The following is a 21,905-nucleotide window of genomic DNA, read 5'->3' on the forward strand; positions in this document are numbered from 1 at the left end:
ATGAGACGTGTCCAAGCAAAGTCGATTGGCATATTGATATTCAAGATATTGAAAATGTCACATGGAATAAACTAGGGAAGGCTTGTGGTACACTAATATTCTATATAGTCTCAATACATTGAATTTACTTGTCTATCTAAAGATGAATTTATTTTCATTGCTCCACAATGCTTGTTTGCGAAATTCATGCATAGTTAAAATAATTTTCATCCAATCCAAGATTAAAATTATTCCATTGTGTTTTAATAGTATTTTGTTTAATAGTTTTTGTTCAAGTAGTAGTAGCATTATTAATTATGCTCTATAGGGCTAAAATACCAAAAGTAGACGAAATATAATGAGAACATGAAACAAAATGAATTGACAATTGAACATGTGGAATAAATAAACTATAGGGGAAGAAAAAAGCCTAACCTAAGGCGGCTTACATGTTTTCCTTTTGATGTCTATGAAAAATTTATCTGCTTTCTTAATCATTAGTAAATTAAATATATATCTCCCTTTGAAGGTCTTGCAAGATTGAATTCTCAACCAAGTTTTAACAAATATACCAATGTTGTATCTGTCTAGAAGCATTTGAAGGATCCCTTCTTTGGAATAAAAGTGTAGGTGGAAAGCATGCTAAAACCAAAATCAATTAAATAAGCATTGTGGAGACTATCTTAAGTTCAAGAGAACTGACTTGGCTTATAGTTATTAATACGCTTACTCGTACATGGCAGAAATATCAATCTATCTTCAAGATATATTTCTTTTTATTTGTATTCAATCCTTATTTTAACAAGCAAGGATTGTGATTTGGATTAAGGCAATGATTCAATCACAATGAAATATTTGCAGCTCAAAATGATGAAACATGTGATCTGTTCGTAAACTGTAAAAAATGTTTTAACTATAAAATTTTCAATAAGGAGGAATAATATTGAAAGTTTTATTAGTAGAGAATCAAGATGCAAAATCAATGTGTGTGGGAAATGCAATAATTTTTAATGGTCAAGATGATGTCAAATCTTTCGCTGAAGTTTTAACTTTTAAATTATGGAGAATCAAGATGATGCTTTGAAGTTTCTACGGCTTGGTACATTGTACAAGCTGTGTTCCCATGCAATGTGCGCAAATTCTAGAGATGTTAAGCCAGTTTCTCTACTTCTTAATTTCAAAGGTTGCTTGTTTGTCCATGAGGTTAACTCTTTTGATGTATTATATATGTGATTGGTAACCTTTTATTGTTTGAAGACAAGACTAAGCATGATTTTATACCATCAATTTTACCTTTTCTTTCTCAAGTTTATAAAAAGAAAAAAACAAGATCATTTCTTATAGACTATGTAATATCCCCAACAATTTTATTTTTATTTTTAACAAGATTACAATCACACCAACACTCGTTAGGGATTAGAATAAGAAAACTAAACCATCTGAAAGGAACCCTACACCTTTTGATCACCGAGAGCCCAAGCTAGGAGAGTGAGAGCATACGGTGACAGGGGATCGTTAGATGCAAACTTCTGAAAATGCTTATTACAATAATGGGCGGCAAGCCAGCCCCTTCCACTTTCCAGCGGGTAAAACAAAGAAACTTGGTGGTAGACCAGCCAAGTAAACAAAACACACTCAAGCACAAATCACTCTATCGCAATATTTCAGCGGATGGAACACTTACAACAAAGCTCAACTCAACCGCTTATGCAGCCGGAGGACCATTACAAACAAAATATCACTCGACCGCTTATTCAGCGGGAGGACAAAATTACAAAGATCAAATGTAGGTGGCAAACCAACCTCTTCCACTTTTCAACGGGGATTTGCTTTACAATCCAGAAATGGCTATTAGTACTACTATCCAGCCTTACAATTAAGAGATGCAATGCATAGAAAAGAGAGATTATACTGTCCAATACTGATGAATATCTCCAAGATTAACACAATTAGCAAAATCAAACCCACCCATAAAGAAATAACACACCAGTGATCACTAAACTGAAAATACAATTTGCTGTCCGCATAACACGCAAAAAACAGCCACTACCAAATTCACTATTATGCTCATAACTCACCCAAAACAACTTGGAATGACACAAAAACTGAAGTAAATGAAAGCTAAGACAAAGGCGATACAACCAGAACCTCAAACCTGCACCGCGAACACCGCCAACAACCAACACGCAACCCAAGGCAGACAAGAAATGGTACAACCCAGTTGGGAAGTACGATTTGCTGCCAAAAATCAGAAAGCACACCAACATAAACGCCAAAGTAGAAGAATGATCGCCCTCCAAATATGCTTCCAACGAGCTATTACATAGAATGATTGATTGCACAGGCAAGGAGATATGATCAAATCTTCACTTCAGCCACACCAAATCAACAACACTGGAAAACACTCCACACTCTGAAAGAATACTGAAACACACTGAAAACTGGAATCACACTCACAAATAACTCCAACAACACACTGAAATCAACTAGGTACTGTATTTCAAGTACGAAACTGGCAAAACTAGGGAGCCACAACTCCGAAGCTCAAGTTCTCTCACTATTCTGGTAGCATAACGATATGGTTTCTTCAAGATAATCAAATGAGGAGCCCATCCCTTGTATTTATAGATTTTTGAAACTCAAATTCACCTGAAATGGCGCCCAAATTTCCTTTCATTCATTTGCATTTCATTACATGTCCCCCTCAAGACATGGCGTCCCATTTTCGAGCCTCCCTAGTTGAACTTTTCCTAAGGAAATCGCCATGTTATGACATCAATATTACAAAGCATAAACACCTTCATTTTTTTACGCCATCAGCTAAGGGAAATAAAAATGTGACTTAGGATAAATAACATAATATTTTTCTTCCTAAGTCATTCCTCCAAAATATAATCAGTGAAATAATTAAATATTAAACTTTAGAATAAAGTAATAATATTTAATTAGCAATTAAAAATCAACCACTGATTGCTGCCAAATCAACCATGTGAACGGAAGTGCAAAAAACACTAATCTGAACTAGATTGGAGCTCTGCTCAAGACTGCCAAAAATAACACTGCCTGAACAGACACTTACTAAAAATAGTAAGTCATGAAAACATCTCCGAAAGACATGCTCGTCGAACTCTGTGAGAGAGCTCGGAAAACCCAGAAAAACCTCAAAATCCAGTCAGCTGCCACCAACTTACTAAAAATAGTAAGTTTAGAAATCACTCCGGAACAAAATGCATGTTAAACCACCGTGAAGCTCTAGAAAAACCCAGAAGGAATCCTCATTTCTTTCTACCAAACTCCAACCAGAACATCCCTGAAAACTGTGAAGAATCCTCCTAGAAAATAGGAAACCCTACTTCCTCATTCCAATCAGCCTACGGATCTCCGGAATAGGCCAATGGACCATTGATTACTCCTTGCGGAGAAGGGGACATTACAGACTAACCATTTTGCACTATTATGGAAGTTACTTCAGCCTTGGGTGTTAGGTGTGATCCTAGGGAGAGTAACTTACTCAACCCACCCAACCTTTTGCACTCTCTGATGAGTTTTATCAGATCTTATAGTGGTTGTCTCATAGTGATTGACGATGACAGCAGTGACTTACCATTTCTGCCCTTGACAATGATACTCGATGAGACTTTCCTATCTGTATTATTCCACAGCTTTTTCTCTTTGGGGTTCTTGTTGCCTCTTCTCAGCTATTTGTACTAGTTGCTTGACCTTTTGTCTTAGTGGTCCCCTGCTGTTTTGTATTTCTTTGTTTTTGTTCTTTCCCTTTGTGGGACCTTTCTAGGTTTCTGTTCTTAGAACATTAAACTGTAAACTGCTGTACTCTTGAGTCGCATTGACCTACTTTTGTTCATTAGAACCAGAAAGACTATTAAAATGCAGTGAGGGAGTGTTTTTTCATGGTTAAACATTCCTTTGATTTAGCTTTTCTAAATTGTTCACTGTTTATTTATGCAGATGCAGGAGCCTTATTGACATTTGGATGGGGTCTGTATGGGCAGGTGAGCTCTCTTTTCCAGAATGAAAGAGTAAATTAAGAGACTGTAAGATATGCACACACTCATAATTACAGAGAGTGCATTTTGATTGCTTACAATATGTGGTGTGCAGACTCTTACTTATTCACTTATTTTAATAAACAGTTGTATCCACACCTAAATTACCACAATTATAAAGTGCACATTTCTTCTGCAAAAGCTTTGTAAGGGTGGATAATTTTCTTTGCTTGCATTGTTTTACTTTATTGAGCTTTATAGGGCTCAGAAATTTCTTGTGGCTATAGCTTTTGACAACTCAAAAACATGCAAGCTTGCATTATTATTCTGAGTGTGTATGCTTACTAGTTTTAATATGGCTAGGGGTCGTAGCTAAGTAGGTGGGGATGAGAGGAGGAGGGTGCAGGATAGTCATAGGAGCTCAAGGAAAACAATTCTTAAACTCTATTTGTTGATTATCAATTAACTATGAAACTTTAAGTACATGAGGCCAATTTAAAAACAAGATAAACTTTCAATGAGGAAAAGGATAGAGATGAAAACAAAAATTTAGGGAAAGTTTAACCAAATAAAAAAGATCTGTATATTTTTTGTCCTAATAAATTTTAAATTAATATTTTCCAAAGATCATCCATTAAGCTGACTTACAATTGATGCTGACAAGTCAGTTGCTTCCTGGTTCACAAACTAGATTCATTTTTTACAGTGATAAAAGTTAGTTTGATACAAATTTTCGACAAACATTTGAGGTGAGGTTAAGCACTTTTATTCGATGAAATTTCAACCAAATGAAAAGCGATTGTCTCGTTTTTGCCCCAAGAAACTCAAAAATTTTAACCTTCTAACAGTCACCATGGTAGCTGGCTGGCAACAAGTGCTGGTAAAACTTCTTCCTGATTTACTAACACATTCCTCATTTCACAGAGACAAAAGTTTATCTGGTACAATTTTTTGGAAACTCTTTGAGGTGAAAATATAGTTTAATGTTCTAGAGATCTACTAACAATATTTGTTCTTAGTCTGAAGGACATAGCCATTTGCAGTTCAGCCTACTTGACATAACAATGCACATCTTTCTTTGGGAAAATTCCTTTGTTTATTTGAATACTCTCAGAACCATTGATTGGAGAAATGCCTGCTTTCTAATTTAGAAATTATGCAGAACTCTACAGCAGTGCATCATTGTGCTTAGCGTAATATTTAATTTATGATTTAGTAAGTGTGTATATCTATATAAACATAATAACTATATTAATTTATATAAATATGTCCATAAAACATCCTGTTACAACTGATTTGTAACCCCATTGATATTATAAATAAATAAACAGGTTCACATACATTGTGCTATGACTTATTTTTTACTCACTCTCTTTTCTTCATTGTCAATCCACACCAACATTGGTATAGAGCAGGTTTACAGTGTTGACTCTGTTGAGGAATCCCAAAACGCAAAAAGGGTACAACATTGGTTGTCAGTTGTACTTGTGATAGGAAAGATCATGTGAGGAGATGTGTGAAAGACATTTCATTTCAGACGTGGACATTGTGAAAGACATTGCATCTGAAGAGGCAGCCAGAGTCTAAACATTAATCCGCTTGTGTTGGGGTTTCTGAACCAGTCATGTTGGGGAGGAGATTGGGCGTCCAATTATGTTGATTAAGAAGTAGCAAGTAGTCTAGCATACATGGAAGTTGCATACTTTTTGCTGGTATCTTTGTTCATATTCCTTGCAAATAAAAATAGTGTCATTGTATTCTTTACGGAAAAGAAGTCATCATATAGAAAAATTAAAAGCAAAAAATAGAAAATATAAATAAGGGTGGCTACCTCTTTGCTAAGGACCAACCTCCTATTTTGAAAAGGCTGCGGTCAGCTAGTTTTTAGAAAGATTTAAAGGTGAGGTTTTGGCAGCTAGCAGGAAGAGAAAAACAACTCGCCAGCAAAATGAAGCCCAGTCAGTATTTTGGAGGCAGTAGATAGCAGAGGTGCATATCTTATATGGCCTCGAATCTTTTTAAAAAAATTGCAATGAAAATGTAGACTGTCTAAAAGGTGTGCGTTATGCTAGGCACATCCTTTATGAATTTTTGTCAATAAAAAACAAGTTGAGGCAGCCTGAGAAAAGTGTGCCTAGCTGAGGAAGTCAAAATCTGTACTCGAGACTTTTTAGAGACAAGTCAATCTGTTATATGTGGGAGATTTATTCAAAGAGAAAAATAGTTTTGACTAGCCAATTCAAAGAGGAGCAGTAGAGCAGCAACTTCAGTGATCAACAGAGCAGGCATATTTGGCAGCTTTCAGTAGATGCTTTTCATCCTTCCAGCAGTAATTTCTTTGTAGTCATTGCAAAGGTTTCATTGGCTAGCAGCAGGTGTCACCATCATCTTAATGATTTCTATATCAGTTCCAAGGGTTTCAATTGCAAAATAATCAGCATTCCTTAAAAACCAGCCACCTACAGCAGTACCAACCAGTCATAGTGTCTAATTTTAGAAATTTTTATCATAAATGCGTGGATTTTCCTCAGTTTCACAGTGGTCTTTCATCAAATTCAACAAGTTCGCAAGCTTTATTTGGCTGGATGATTGTATTATTAGTGAAGAGTGCCTAATTTCAATGAACCGTCATTAGTATTTCTTTTATAAGGCATTTGTTTTGATGAGGGTTTTACTCAGAGAATTCAAGGCTTTCAAACAAAGACAGCATCTAGTGTTTTTGGATTGACTTCAAAATTCCAATTTTGGTATTTTTAAACCCTAGTTGTGCTTCTTTAAAATTGACTTATTTTTGGCATCATTAACAAAGTTTAGAAGCAGAAATCTTCAGTGTAATGACAGATTAGTAAGGAATTTTTCTAATCATTGCAGAATACAGAAAAAATATCATCTTCATATCTTTCAAAATTTTATTGGACATTTGCATATCAAAGACAGAGTTACCAATTTTGGGGTGTTTTCAAAGGATCTGCCATGAAAGGAACAAAATGAATTTTCAGAGCTTTGTCGGAGGTTTGCCATGATTTCATTAGATTAGAAGGAAGAAAGTTCTGTCAAAACCATGAAGACATCAGAAGATGATAAATTAATGTTGGAATAGAAGCGATACTGTTAATTTCTTGTCAATTACAGTTCTAGCTGCAATTATATTTTTGTGCCCTAGTTATACAATCAGATCTTCAGATGATGCAGAGGATACATAATAATATAATATGCAATCGATAGGGAAGATGTTTGGAGTCAAAGCATCAAGTGAATTTTGAATGTCAAAAGGTTCACTATGAAAACTTCATCGAAATCATATGTAATAACTATCCTAGATTTTTTGGAATTTACATAAACTTAAGGTGAGATTACAATGCAATAATAATTCCACTTTGTGATCACCCAATTTTAAGATGGGCAAGGTGAGAACATATGGTGAAAGAATTTACATAGCAAATTAAATTGCAACAGCTGAAAGTAAAGCACTAGATGGCAAGCCAGCCAATACCACTTTTTCAATGGAGTGCATATGCAAAACCAAAAGAAATAAACATCCACTTATTGAATGGGAATTACAAGGGAACTTCACTTATTCAATGGGAAAACTTAGAGGACATGTCCACTTATTCAATGAGAAAGGTTAAATGAAATGTCCCCCTTAGTTTTTATTTTATTTTTTAACACAACAAGATTCACTCGTTAAGGTTAGGATAATCAAAAACTTTCACTGAAAGGAAATTTTGAAAGTAAAGCAATCACTCAACCACTTGTTTAGCGGGAGGACTGAATTAAGCAAATGACAATAACTCAACCACTTTTTAGTGAGAGGACTAGGAATAACAAAACTATCACTCAACCACTTATTCAGCGGGATGACATGAGTACAATATAAAATAGAGATAGGCGGCGTAGCCAGCCTCTATAACCAAACTATCACTCAACCACTTATTCAGTGGGAGGACCAAAGTACAATATGAAATAGAGACAGGCGACGAAGCCAACCTCTTCCACATATTCAGTGGCCATTAAGGAACAATTCATAATGAAGTTGTTGTTAGTACTACTAATCAGCATTACAATAAGTAACATGAATTGCAAATCAAGAGGTATTGCTATCCAACAGCTGCAAATGATGTCCAATGTTATTCTCAAGTTTCAAGAGACTCTCCACCAAAGAAACAACCCCTCAAACTTCAAACACTAAATCTAATATACTTAACCGGCAAACTGAAAATAAAGACCAGCAACATAAAAACTCACTAAAATGCTCATAACTCCTCCAAAACTCGATGAATAGGCTTGAAATCAAATGTTGAAGAAGGCTAGAGAGGAGACGCCAAAACCCCAACCCCTAACAAGAAGCAAATCTCACCTAACATATATTGCATGCTTCCCAATGCAGCCACAGGCATGGTACGACCTAGGAGAGAGGGCGAACTTCACTATAAAATCAAATCTGCATTAAAACCTCTGAAAATTTGCAAAAAGGATCGCCTAGGCCAAAGGAAAACATAGAGAACCCAAAAGCAACAAAAATTCCCTCTTAGACTTGTGATGGAAAAACCACTTCAGCTCTACAATCAACTGACAACCTGGAAACTCACAAACACCCCATAACACATCAAAAAACTTCAAATGTCACTACAACAATGAACTCCATCTGTTCTTTATTGTAAAGAGTAGTCTCACAATCTCAACTAGTTGCTATCTCTCCAGCAAGAAGCCAAGAACTAGTTAGGAGGTATGCATTCCTCGAAGCAATCAATTTAAATTTTGGCAACACTTCGTTGCAAATATTCATGGATGCCCAAAGGAGGAATAGAGCCCTGCATTTTATAGAGAAAGATCTCCTCAAATTCAAATTCAACTCCCTCCAAAATGACATGAAATGAAATGCCATTTTGGATGCCCAAGATAATATAATTTTTGACTTAATTAAAGTCACATATTCTTCCAAAGGGGATGCCAAAATCAACAATTTTTTACACATTTTAAAGATTATAATCTTTAATGAAATATTTCCAAAATGGATTCCCAACCTTCTGATTTAAAAATAATATTTTATCACCTCAAATTGCCCCCTTAAGTCATAACCAAAAATACATAAGTCACACGCCTAGGCCAAGGGGACATTAAAATATATTAAAAATACTTTTTTCCCATGGACTGAACAACTGCCATAGTGAGATGAAGGCCAAAAGTACTCAAAACTACACTACCAGAAATAGCCTCTGAACTGGACCATTGAAACCTGCCAAAAATAGTACTTACTATAAATAGCATACTGCTAAAAATATGCGTCTCCAAAGTGATTTTAACCGCATTTTGAGTAGTGTTGACGTGTATTTTGTACACAATCATACACAGAATAAAATACCGACAGGCATCTTATCCTCTCTTGAGAAAATAGTCTCTAACTGCTGAAGATCTGCACAAAGGATCAGTTAGATGGACTCCAAGGTTCTTTTAGTGGGGTCTCCACGTGTGGACAAGCTTTTTAGTGGTATGATGTGATTTGTTGTTTCCTTCAAGGCGTCTTACGGATTCAAAAGCTCGAAGATTTTACTAATCTAAAAGGAACTTTCAAAAAATGGAAAAAGGACAGGGTTTAAGGAAGTCTAATCTAGCCTAACCCTATGAACGACTTAGCATGAATGAGATTTGGCAAGACTCAACCAACTTCAATTTTGCCATAAGATAACAACTCAATTGAAATTAGTGCGATCTTCTAAGGTAATAATGGTGTTCAATGCATCAAAGACCAAGGACACTACTACGAAGGTACATATCCTAGATGCGAAAATGCTTGAAGGTTAAGGACTCAAAATGTTTTCCAGTCGACCACGCAAGGCGTTCCTACAATCAGCAAGAAGCTAGTGGTTTGGATAGCGAATCCTACCAAATATCAAATCTCACACTTAGTCTTTCAAATTAACAAACTACTTTGATTGAGCGTGATTCAAGTACATCCAACAACCATGAAGATAACTTAAGAAATTTGCAACAAAACACCATAACTTCAATATTTTATTGATTTCCAAGTCATCATATACAACAATTGCTTGAATTTCTCTCTTCAAGACTCAATCTTGCTACAAAATAAAAATTGCTTCTAACTCTAATCTCTCTATTACATCAACTATTATCTCTCTCACTTATTCACTATTAACTATTATCTCTCTCACTTATTCACTATTAACTATTATCTCTCTCACTTATTCACTATTAACTATTATCAAATGAAATGAAAAATGGGGGTATAAATAGCATCCCCAATTACAATGAAAGGTCCAGATTGAAAGTAAATCAATGGACAAGATCATGACACCTAAACCCTAATTAGGGTTTGTTACAAATGACCTCCTTTTTACTGAACAATATTAAATACATAGCCAAATATTAAATTTGGCACAAAAATCTAGGAGGTATCAACCAATGAGAAATAAGATGTCATTTCATCTGTAACAACCTTTCATCTAGAATCTTATTCCCTTTCCAATTCTCTTTCTTAGCATATGCAATGAATTTCGTCACGATTCCTTCGATTTCTGTGCTTGGAATCTCGGGAAGATTCTTGATACTCTCTTCTAAGTGGATAACCTGATCAAATGCATCTAGAAGAGCTGTGTCCCAAGTAGGTTCAAGTTCCTTTGTTCTATCAATTAGGAGCATGGTGGCATACATCTGATCATATTGCTCATCTGTAACATCTGCGTCCTTGCGAAAGATGATCTTGATTCTATCCTCAAATTCTTGTAAATCCACATCTGTCTCGATCTTGATCCTTCTGCCAAGAATGGTATGAAGTACCTCAAATACTCTATCCTGGATCGGTTTGATCACCTCCTCAACTTGACTACATCTAACACTGATGTCCTCAAAGAGAACACTCTTTATATGGAGTAAGGTTGACCACTGAAACAAACTGTGAGAATCACCTTCTAAGATCCTCTCTTGTGCTAAAATTCTTCTGGATGTGTGTCTTATAACTTTCAAGACAGGGATGACAACGTCCTTGGTATGGGCAAACGCAACTACTGTTGCCATCAATCTGTGAATAATCTCAAGAACTTGGATAGCCTGGTGGGTGATCTTCGACATCCTTGTAACAAACTCAATGGCCACCGTGTGAGATCTATCCATCCAACCACATGTATGCTGGACCAGGTTCCTGAATCTTTCTGCTTCATTGATTGATTGAAGGGGCAATGCCTGCAATGGTGATCTAACTGGATCCTGACGTCCCAAAGGTTCATTGATGTGACTGAAATATGTCCTCCATGCACCGACCTCTCTCTCAAGCTTTCTATTCTTTTCCACTTCTTCTCTAAGCTTGTCCTTCAATGCCTCAAATGTGTCGGTGGCATCATCTAAAGTCTGCTCTGTTGTGGAAGGTCCTAACTCAATAGTCTGTATATGATAGTCCTCTGCTAGGATCTCACCCTCATATTTGTCTGCTGCCGGTGTAGCTATCTGCAGTTTTCTAGATCCAGTCTCATCTCGAATCATCTTGGACATCTTTGTAGCCTTCTTCTTCTCTGTAGTCATATGAACGTCCTACGAGGCTCTCTAAATCAATTGCACTGTCCTCGTCTTCAATTACGATCACCTTAGTCAATCTTTCCTTCAACCAATCTGGGATATTTGATCTTGTCTCTTGAACTTGAATCTCTTTACGTACCATTTCTTCTTGTCTGGGAGGAGATGTTACTTCATTATCATTATCTAAATCATAGTCTTGGAGAGATCCATCGGATGAAACATGCTGTGCCTGTCCTTCCTCCTGTTTGTCATTTTGTACCATTGATTCCATGGACTCTTCCACTCGAACTGTTCTATCCTCTGGCCTGGAAGAAGTACCTGGTGTTTGATCTTTGTTGGCACCTTGCTTTTTCTTGGAAGGTTCTTTCTTTTCTGATCTTTCCTTTCTCTTCGAACCTCTCGAATGGAGATTGCCCTCACTGGCAAATCGAAGGTTACCTTCACCTGAATTCCTAGGATTAGGATTGCCTTCACTAACACTGGCTCCACCTTCGGCTGGCTTTTCTTCCAAAGTAAAAGACATGGCTATGCCTTGTTCTCTCAACTTCTGATGCTGAACGTCTACCCATCTGCGAGTACAAGACAAGACTGGTGCCATCAAATCATCTAAATCCACGGCCTCGGGCTCATTCCAATTCAAACTTATTGTTTTGCTTTCTCTATCATATGAAGATTGGATGTGCCTGCCGTTGTCCTGAGCTTGGTCGGCTACTCTGTAAATCTTACATTTCCTGATGAAATCCAAAGGCAATCTAGAATGTATCTTTCGTTTCACTTCGAGATCATCTAGGAGATTCATCATAAAATCTTCAATTTGGTACTCATGTCTAAATCTTCTACCGACCGTCTCCTCTAAATGTCCATGTGGATCAAAACTATTCCTCCAAGCAAAAGATGAAAAAGGATACAAGGCTAACTCCTTCTCTGCGTCATCCATGGCTAAGACATTAGGACATACCTCAACTGAATTACCCAAAATAATAGGTACCTGAACTCCATTCTGATGTCTGTGTCTGAATGCCTTCACATATGCTGCCAACTGCCTTGTTACTTCAAGTAACACAATTCTGTCTGTCGGGTACCTCGGCAACATGTATGGAGGTAAAGGACATCCATACACTCTAATGTAAGTGAACTTGGGAAACTGAATGAACCAAGCACCGTACCTCTTGATTAACTCCTGGGCATCCTGAGATAATCTGTTGTGAATCCCTCCTTGCAACGTCCTTGTGATGTTCATCGTGAAAGTATCATTGATTAACTTGTAGTTCTTCCCTGGTGGATGATGCAAGTAGGTATAGGATTCACAAACTCTGACCTCGCCGGGTCCTCTTCCAATCACTCCTCTGTGAGGTAGTCCTGCGTACTCAACGCTCCTGATTAAGGCATAGATGACGTATGAACTCATGTGGAAGGACTTAGTAGCCCTGAGTCTTCTCAACTGTACGTCTAAGCAATGGCTAATTATCCGAGCCCAATGTATTGTACCCTTTCCTTGAACAATCACCTGGATGAAATAAAACATCCATTTCTCAAAATAGAAGGCATGAGGTGCTCCTGTAACTCTGTTGAGCATGGTAATCAAATCTCTGTACTCCTCCTGGAAATCAATCCTGTGTGGTGTGTTCGGTACTTTGCTCAGACGGGGACGACTCTTGAGTAGCCAGTTCTTGTTGATTATGCTTAGGCAAGCATCTGGATCATCATCGTACACTGATCTGGCTCCTTCAATGCTCTTGTATATCATGTCCCTGTGCTCTGGAAGATGGAAGGCTTCGCTTATGGCTTCCTCTGAAAGGTACGCCAAAGTGTTTCCCTCATTGGACACAATTGTCCTGGACTGTGGATTGTAGTGACGGGCACACTCGATCATCAACTTGTGGCACTGAATGGCTGGAGGAAAACCGGCCGCCTTGATGATGCCACTCTCTATTATTCTCCGGGCGACAGGTGATGGCTTGCCGATGTAAGGGACCTCTCGGAACTTCTTCGTGCTAAAGTTCCCCAGGTTTGTATCTCCAATGTTGCTCCACTTGGACACGATCTTGGTCTCCACTTCTTCGGTCTTCTGATCTTCTTTCATGAGAGCCGAGCGACTGGTGGATGCTCCCGCCTTTGGGGTCGCCATACCTACACAACATTTCATTATAAGAAATAGATTTTGCAATAAATAACGTAAATAAGAGAGATAAATTTTAGGAAATCTCATGATAAGTCTCTAGAGTTATCATTTCCTAAAATACAACGATTGAGCCAAGAGATTTAAAATTCAAAATTTCAAAATTTGAAATATGACGATGAATGAATAAAACAATAATAATTAAATCGCCATACCTCGATAGAGAACTAACTCTAGAATGCAAAAGATAAAATTCGCCTAAGCAAAATTGAGGTATGAAGTAATCTTCAATATGATCTCCTCAAAATTGACTTCGCCACCTCTGGATAGAATGTGATCTTCAATTATCGCCTTGGACGTGGTTTCAAATGGATCTTCAAATTCGCACAAATAAATCTCCAAGTCCTTAGCAAATTCGCCTTAAACGTGGTCTTCAAATTCGCACCCCCCTTTGATTGCTTACGCCACCTTGGATGGAATTCGCACCTCTTCAAACACACTCCGCACTCTACACAAGATGATATTAGCGCCACCTTTTGTCTTCAACGCAATTCGCACTCTATACTTGATGATATACTTCGCACCACCTTTGGAATGAAATCGCACCACCTTTGATAGCTGAGCGCGCCAATCTTTGGATGAATGAAACTCGCATGTAGAAGGATAAAATAATGATGTGAAAATAATAGTTTTCACCCCCCTTTATATAGCGCTTGCAATCGATTTATCCCTTAGGCCGACTTGATAAAAATAAAACCATTTTTTAAATGATTTGCAATGAAATGACAAGGCCGACTTGATAAAAATAAAACCATTTTTTAAATGATTTGCAATGAAATGACAAGGCCGACCTCCTTAAATGAGCGTTTAAAATCGATTTTTTATTAATTAAATAATTAATTATTAATGCCTTGCGTTTTTTAAATTGAGAATTTCGATTTTTAATAAAGGCAAAATAATTAATAAATATTTAACGCCATATTAAATGCCAATTAAAAAAAATGGATTTTCAAATTTTAATCGATTTAGCATTTAAGGAAATTTAAATTTGTTTACTTGGCGCCAAAAATATGAAAATGAAAGGGACGTACCTCATCGCTCTGGTCCCTTGGAGAGGGACAGGAGCGATTCACCATCTTTGGCATGATTCTTGCGTTTTCAACGTTCAACTCCTTCATTTCTACGTCCCAAATCGATCATCTGGTGGTCCTTCGAATTTGAATTTCTTTCTTGTGCGAGCAAATGCATCTTATGACCATTATCGCCCTGGTCCCTTGGAGAGGGACAGGAGCGATCTCCATGTCTTTACGTTCATCTTGTATCCTTGACCTTCAAACCTTCATTGTAAGGCGAACAATATCATTGCTTGTGTCCTTTACGCTTATTCCATTTGTCTTCATTATGTGTTTGGACGTATTAAAGGGACCATCGCCCTTGTCCCTTGGAGAGGGACAGGAGCGATCCATTATTTCTCCTTGATCTTGGCGGCTTTTAAACTTCGATCTCCTTTGCAATATCCTTCAAACGTCGTCCTTCGCACTTCCTAACCTTGCTTCGCCTTGATCTTTGAAGGAACGTGAGTGTTTTGATAGTATTGCCTTGGTCCTTGTCCAAAGGACAGGAGCGATCTTGATTTTTTCACGTTCAGTATGCATTTTTTGACCTTCGATCTTTCATTGTGATGTTTTCCAAATGCCGTCCCTTGTCTTGCTTAACCTCGCCTTGCTTCGATTTTGGAGGAATATGAGCGCTTTTGATAGGATCGCCCTGGTCCTTGTCCAAAGGACAGGAGCGATATGAGCTTTTACCTTGATTAGCAATGTTTGGACGTTTAAAACTCTTGTATGTTATCATCAAATGATGGCTTGAACCTTGTTTATCCTTATGGAGTCTTGACTTAGCACGTACTTGAAGCAAAATAAAGAGTCCAAAGCAAATCGCCCTGGTCCCTTGGAGAGGGACAGGAGCGATATGGTCCATATGTCAATTTTGGTGATTATTTAACGTTTGAAATCTTCATGCATCACCCTTCTACCTTTCCGTGGACCCTTTAAGACCTTGCGAAATCTTGTCCTTACGTAAATCTTGCTCAAAATGATCAATACATCTAACATCGCTCTGGTCCCTTCCTGAGGGACAGGAGCGAAGTTCATCATTATGCGCTTGTTCTTGTTTTTATCAACTTGCAATTATCTTCATTGCGTGGAATGATGTCCTTTCGACCTTCTTGGTTGCTCGAAACTTGTTTGTCCTTTGAAATTTACGCCATTATGTAGATATCGCTCTGGTCCCTTCCCATGGGACAGGAGCGATCTGGGTCTTAGAGTGTAAATCTCTTCATTGTGATGACCTTTACAACCTTGCGCTTGATGGAAATGCCCTGAAATGTCTTCGCCACCCTTTGTCTTGACTTAGATCGGCCTTGAACCTTGGAGGAACGACCTTGAACTTGCGTAGAGGGTATTATCATCATCATCGCCCTGGTCCCTTGGAGAGGGACAGGAGCGATCCTTCCCTTGTGGCCACTATCTCACTTTGCCAGGTTCCAAGTTTATATTCAACGGACTCGTCCTTCTTCCCTCTATTCGTTCATGCCTTGACATCATTTGTAACTTTGCAAGAAAAGCAATTATATCAAAAATCGCTCTGGTCCCTTCCTGAGGGACAGGAGCGAACTAGGCATTTAACACTGGTATGGACGTCCCAAAAATCTTCAATTTATATTCAATGCGTTCATCTCATATTCTCCTTGGTTTTTGAACGTAAACTTGCCTTGACCCTTGTCTGGATTTTGCAAAATGAAGGAAATCGCTCTGGTCCCTGGGAGAGGGACGAGAGCTACAAGGTACCTCGCCCTGGTCCCTTGGAGAGGGACAGGAGCGATTTAGTCAATATAGGTCATTCTCCTTCGTTTTTGCATATCAAGTTATATTCATTTGGCAAAGTATCTTCCTTTGGACGTCCTCAAATTGTTAAGTTCTCGAAATCTTGCAAGGACAAGGCGAAATTTGAATTGTAGCTCCGGTCCTTCACTGAGGGACAGGAGTGATTTTCCTCCTGGAGGCATGTCTGTGCTCATGAAAATCTTCAATTTATATTCAATGGAAAGATCTCGTCGTTCTCCATCACTTCAAACGTAAAATTTGTCTGGACTCTGCAAGGATGATGAGATATTTGAAATTGAGCTCCCGTCCTTCACTGAGGGACAGGAGCGATTTTGCTCCTACAGGCCAAAATAACAAGATTTTTCACATTTTAACACTTCACGAGGCGAAAACAAATCAATTCCAATGCCCAGGATCAAAATACAAAAAAGTCAAAATTTGGTCAAAATATTCAATCGGACAAAAATTCACATTTCACTTTCAATACTTAGACAAATTTAAGCTCTGCATGAACATTCCAATTGAAAATTAGACTAATTTGGCGAATTTATTGCATTCAAAATTTGCATTCTAGAAAAGAAGCTCAAAAGCTCTCAAAAATGACTGGATTTTGGCTTGAAAAGGCAAAATTTAAAACCCTAAGGCTTGGCCCTAAATCCAGACAACTAACTAACTAACAAAACCCTAAGAACGAAAGCGAAAACGAGTGAAAAACAAGCAAAAAGAGGGGGTCCCCATTTGCGATGGGGCGATGTGTGAAATGGTCACAACAAGTAGCCATCGCAACTTACCAAAAATAGTAAGTCCGGAAAAGTCTTCAAATCTAGTTGCATGTCACACCATCGCAAAGCTCTCTGAAAACCCAAAAAAACTTAGAAAAATGAGTTCTCTTTGCCCCTACTTACTAAAATAGTAAGTATACCAAAGTCCATTGATTGCTATGCATGTACCATCATTGCGAAGCTTTTTGAAAATCCAGAAGGAATCCAAAATCAAAACTGTAAAACTCCAACATGAAGGCCACCAAAATTGCCAAAACATCCTCCTAGAAAATAGGAAACCCTAATTCTACTTCTGATTGACCAACAGGTCTTGGGATTGGCCAATAGTCCCCAAGACAAACTGGAGCGGAAAAGGGAACATTACATTAAAGGACACTTCCACTTATTCAGTGGGAAAGCTAAATACAAATGAACCAGTTATTGGTAATTGTTGTGACCTAATCACACATCACCCCATCCCAGATAGGGACCCCCCTAGCTTTTAGGCCCTTTTGGTTGTTTGGCCTTGGTTTTTGTGTGTGTTGGTAGCAGTCTCTTCAATCTCTTCGCGTTGCAGATGTTCGGGGGTTAGTTAGGGTTAATCTGCTTCTCTGTCAAGCAAATTCTATGAAGTCTAGGGCCTATTTTGTCCTTTTTCTAGGGTTTTGCCTTTTGTCCTAGATTTTAGGGGTTCTTGTTAGGGTTTCGGGAAAACTAAGCATACGACTGGAATCAGGACCCTTCAGGGGACATCCCAGTGAATTTTGAGCCCAAACGGAGCAACTTTCTATTTTTAGAAAGTCCCTATTTTTTAGGGATTTTTCCGGGTCCCAGAATGTCGCCATTTTGCCAAAAATCAAATTTACTTTTTTTAGTAATTTCTATTTTTAGTAAGTTTCTATTTATAGTAATTTCTATTTTTAGTAAGAAATCCCAAATAAAACCCTTCAGTTTATTTTTAATGAATTCTAGGCAACAGTGGATGGTACGGCTGGCCCTGGATGATGTAATTTTGTACTTTAAGTACTTCAACCTGCTGATAATGGTTTGAAATGTGCTCAGATCTGCAAAGTTGATCCTCCTCAAGCTGCAACTGTGGTTTCACCTGCTGCTAATCACTTATACCATTGAAATTCAAGCCCCAATGCTATCGTACAAGTGCAAGAGGTGTGGAGTTTCGTCCATATCTCCAAATGTAGGAGGGATTTCGTCCTCCAAGTCTGCCAAGCTCAATATGTGCTGGACAGATCTGCAATTCTCCAAAATGGAAGCAAAACAAAATAATCCTCAAAAATGCCCAAAATGAATCGTACAAGCCTCTTTTACCCAATCGAACCCTAGAGGCATCAAAGAAAGATTCTTTGGAATCTTTGCTCTCCAAAAGTAGCACCCACTTGAGGGGAAATCTCCATCATGAATTAATAACCACTTTTAAGTCATTGGAATTCGCCTAGGAAGGTGTGCAAGGGACTTTTTCAATAGTGTCATTTATTAAGTTTTATTAGTAACTTATAAGTTACTTTATTAGCTTTTTCTATTTTTAGAAAAAGTGACTTATGTAACTTTATATTATAAAGTTAACTTTTTTATTTTCACCAAAGACATAAAATGACTAAGTCTGGGGTCCCCTTTGGCTAGCAAACTCATCTCTGAACACTGAACATCACCTGTGGAGATGGAAGACAGGTGAATTTGAGCACTGAATGGCAACTAAAGAAGAGGGTACATTACAAAAAGGATATGGAAGAACTGACAAACACCAATATAACACAAAATATAGATATTGCAGCTTGTTATATTAACATCAACAATATTGAGCTAATTACATCTACCATTCTAATACCACAGTTTTGGTAAACATTAACAGCAAACTATTACTTGATTTCTTCAATAAATGTAAACATTACAATATTTTGCATACCCAATCGCCGCTCCAGGTCTGATATTGTTCACTGAGTACATTAACAGCATTCACAAAACCCTTCTCTTTACTTTCCAGCACTGTACGACACAATTCTAGGCAGGTACGGGTCACTCTAGTGGATATTTAGTCTGTATGACACCCAGTCAACAGTATTTCAGACCTGTACAGCCTTTTCAGAGAATCTCCAGACTTACACAAATCGCTGCTGATGGTTTTAGACTGATACGACACTCTCCCAGGTGTTTCCAACAAGTATGGCACCTTCAAAGTGTGTGCCAGATTAGTTTGGCCCCTTCCCAAGTAATCTCAGATCTGTACAGCAATCATATGCTTGCTAAAATCGTTGAATAAGTGTAAGGAGTATGGGCAGGTCAGCTAGCATCACCCTGGTCTCAAACACATTCCTTCACTTCACCGATCGATCCCTCTTGGATACTGAAATTGCATCAAATGGAAAACAAACATATATTTCGTATAATCAAATTTTACCTTAATGCTCCACAATCGAATCCCCGGACTATGTCTTTCAACAACGCAGAAATTGTTAACAAAGAGGGATTTTGTCCTCCAAGCCCTTGAAGGTGAGCTCTCCAAATAATCTCATAAATTTCCTATTCAATCCAGCATACTGAAAATGAACTCTTAAGAGTATTTTATAACATTCCCAAGAGAGCCCACACAATTCTCCAGCCAATGTGGGATAAAATTAAAATACTTCCCTTCTAATATTTAAGTCTCCAAGTACCTTTAATGAAGGGGAACTTTTAATATTTAAATAACTTTCCCTTTAACTTAAGTCCCCATGTTAATAAAGTTAAATATTTTAATTTTAACTTTATAACTTAACTTTATTGATAAAAAAATTAATAATCATAAACGATTATTAAAATCTCTAGTCAATATCAACAACTACCATTGACAAGCTATTGTCCATAAATCACTGATTATCTTGACCTAGCCCAACTGACTTACTATAAATAGTAAGTACCCTGAACCGCAACAAAACACCTCAGTAAAATATTTAACTTTATAACTTAACTTTAGTGATAAAAAAATTAATAATCATAAATGATTATTACAATCTCTAGTCCTTATCAACAACTACCATTGACAAGACCATTGACAAGATATTGTCCATAAATCACTGATGATCTTGACCTAGCCCATCTGACTTACTATAAATAGTAAGTACCCAGAACCGCAACAAAACACCTCAATCGCCTAAAACTGAAACTGTCTAGGCCAAATAGCCTCAAGATCCCTTAAATGCCCTGGTTAGCCTACGGGACCATGGAAAAATAGGCTAACAACAACATCATACAACATGTGCTAGAAAGGGGACATTACTGTTGACGTGTTTTTTATGACCGCGTCTAACACAGAATAAAGTCACCAACGGTCACCTTATCCTCTCTTGATCAAGATTAGTCCATATGCTAGGATTACTTAAAGTTCAAACGACTAAATCCCAAGGTTCATTCAGAGCGTGGATGTGACTCAGTTGTTTGATGGGTTTGCTGATAACCCAAGGGGCCTTACGTATGTTGAAGAAACTTATGCAAGCTCAAGGATTTTTGTACTGATGATTTGTATTGAAGGCTCTAGTTTTAGATCTTTTGGATTTTGAATTATGCAGAAAGTAAATAGGAATAGGGCAGAGGAAAACTAGACTAAAAGTAATCTAATCCTATGAACAAGGAGACGGGATAACTTGCGCAAAATCCAACCACGCTTCGCTTTGCCAGCAATGCACAACTACACGAAGGTGGTGCAATCTTTAGAGGGTGTGTTAAAGATTTTCAAATCATCAAGAGAAACCATCAAATCGAACAATCTCTCCTGATAATCGAAGTTAAACATACACATATAATGGAGGCTCAGGCTAACTTTGCACAGTATGCAACAATCAGCTGCACACCAAAAGTATGAGCACGAATTTTGCAACAAGCAATCCTATCAAATCCAGTTCGTCTAATAGCATGAAAGCAAATCTAATCTATGAAGAGAATGAGACCATGCGAGCTCCGAAACAACACAAGAACACACCAACAATTGAACAATGTATTAAGTGTTTGCTTCAAAAACTCTTAGCAACAATCTATGACGATAGTCTCTCCTCCTTACAAATGAGGGGGGTCACCCCCTTATATAGGCCTCAAGCCATGATTGCATGCAAAAACCCTAATTAGGGTTTGCCCTAAAGATTCCCCACTCATGGTGCAACACGGTGGGAATCAGCAATTAATAACCCATTACGCCCACTTACAATAAATTTAAAAGAGCCTAAAATAGTGCCCATTAGCACATTAAATGTGCCCCATGATGATGATTATGCCCAGAATATAACTGACGCCATCATAATGCCCATCACTCTCCAGGTGATGGCAACATGCACAAAGAATCTGTCATAAAACCATAATGAGAAGGCGACATGCAAGAAGATTCCCTATCCGGTGGTAGCATGCGTTGACTGGTCCCACGCCTAGTCAATATTCCTTCAGCAATAAGTTCGCCATCACTATTCAGTCAAAAGACTTTTGTCCAAAAATGGACAACCATTATCTCGTTCATTTATGGCGTATGCAATGAATCTACTGACGACAGCCTCCAATTCTCCGATGGAGACACTTGGCACATTCTCAATGTTGAATTCCATCAAGGCAATTTCCTCTTCGCTTCTGGAAAAGAAGCTTTCCCACTCTACCA

General features: G+C 37.8%; 1 protein-coding gene across 17 annotated transcripts in view; it reads left to right on the plus strand.

The window, feature by feature from the left end:
• Positions 1-21,905, plus strand: part of LOC131071280 (ultraviolet-B receptor UVR8) — a 157,713-nt gene that overhangs the window by 95,814 nt on the left and 39,994 nt on the right. For all 17 annotated transcript variants that reach the window (XR_009112492.2, XR_009112490.2, XM_058007063.2 and 14 more), the window contains one exon: positions 3,946-3,989. Coding sequence is in view for 15 of the 17 variants with exons in the window: in XM_058007063.2 (XP_057863046.1) it covers positions 3,946-3,989 (44 nt within the window). In the remaining 2 variants the exon portion in view is untranslated. The remainder of the gene's footprint in view (positions 1-3,945; positions 3,990-21,905) is intronic.

Source organism: Cryptomeria japonica, chromosome 8 (genome assembly GCF_030272615.1).
Source record: "Cryptomeria japonica chromosome 8, Sugi_1.0, whole genome shotgun sequence".
Taxonomy (NCBI): Eukaryota; Viridiplantae; Streptophyta; class Pinopsida; order Cupressales; family Cupressaceae; genus Cryptomeria; species Cryptomeria japonica.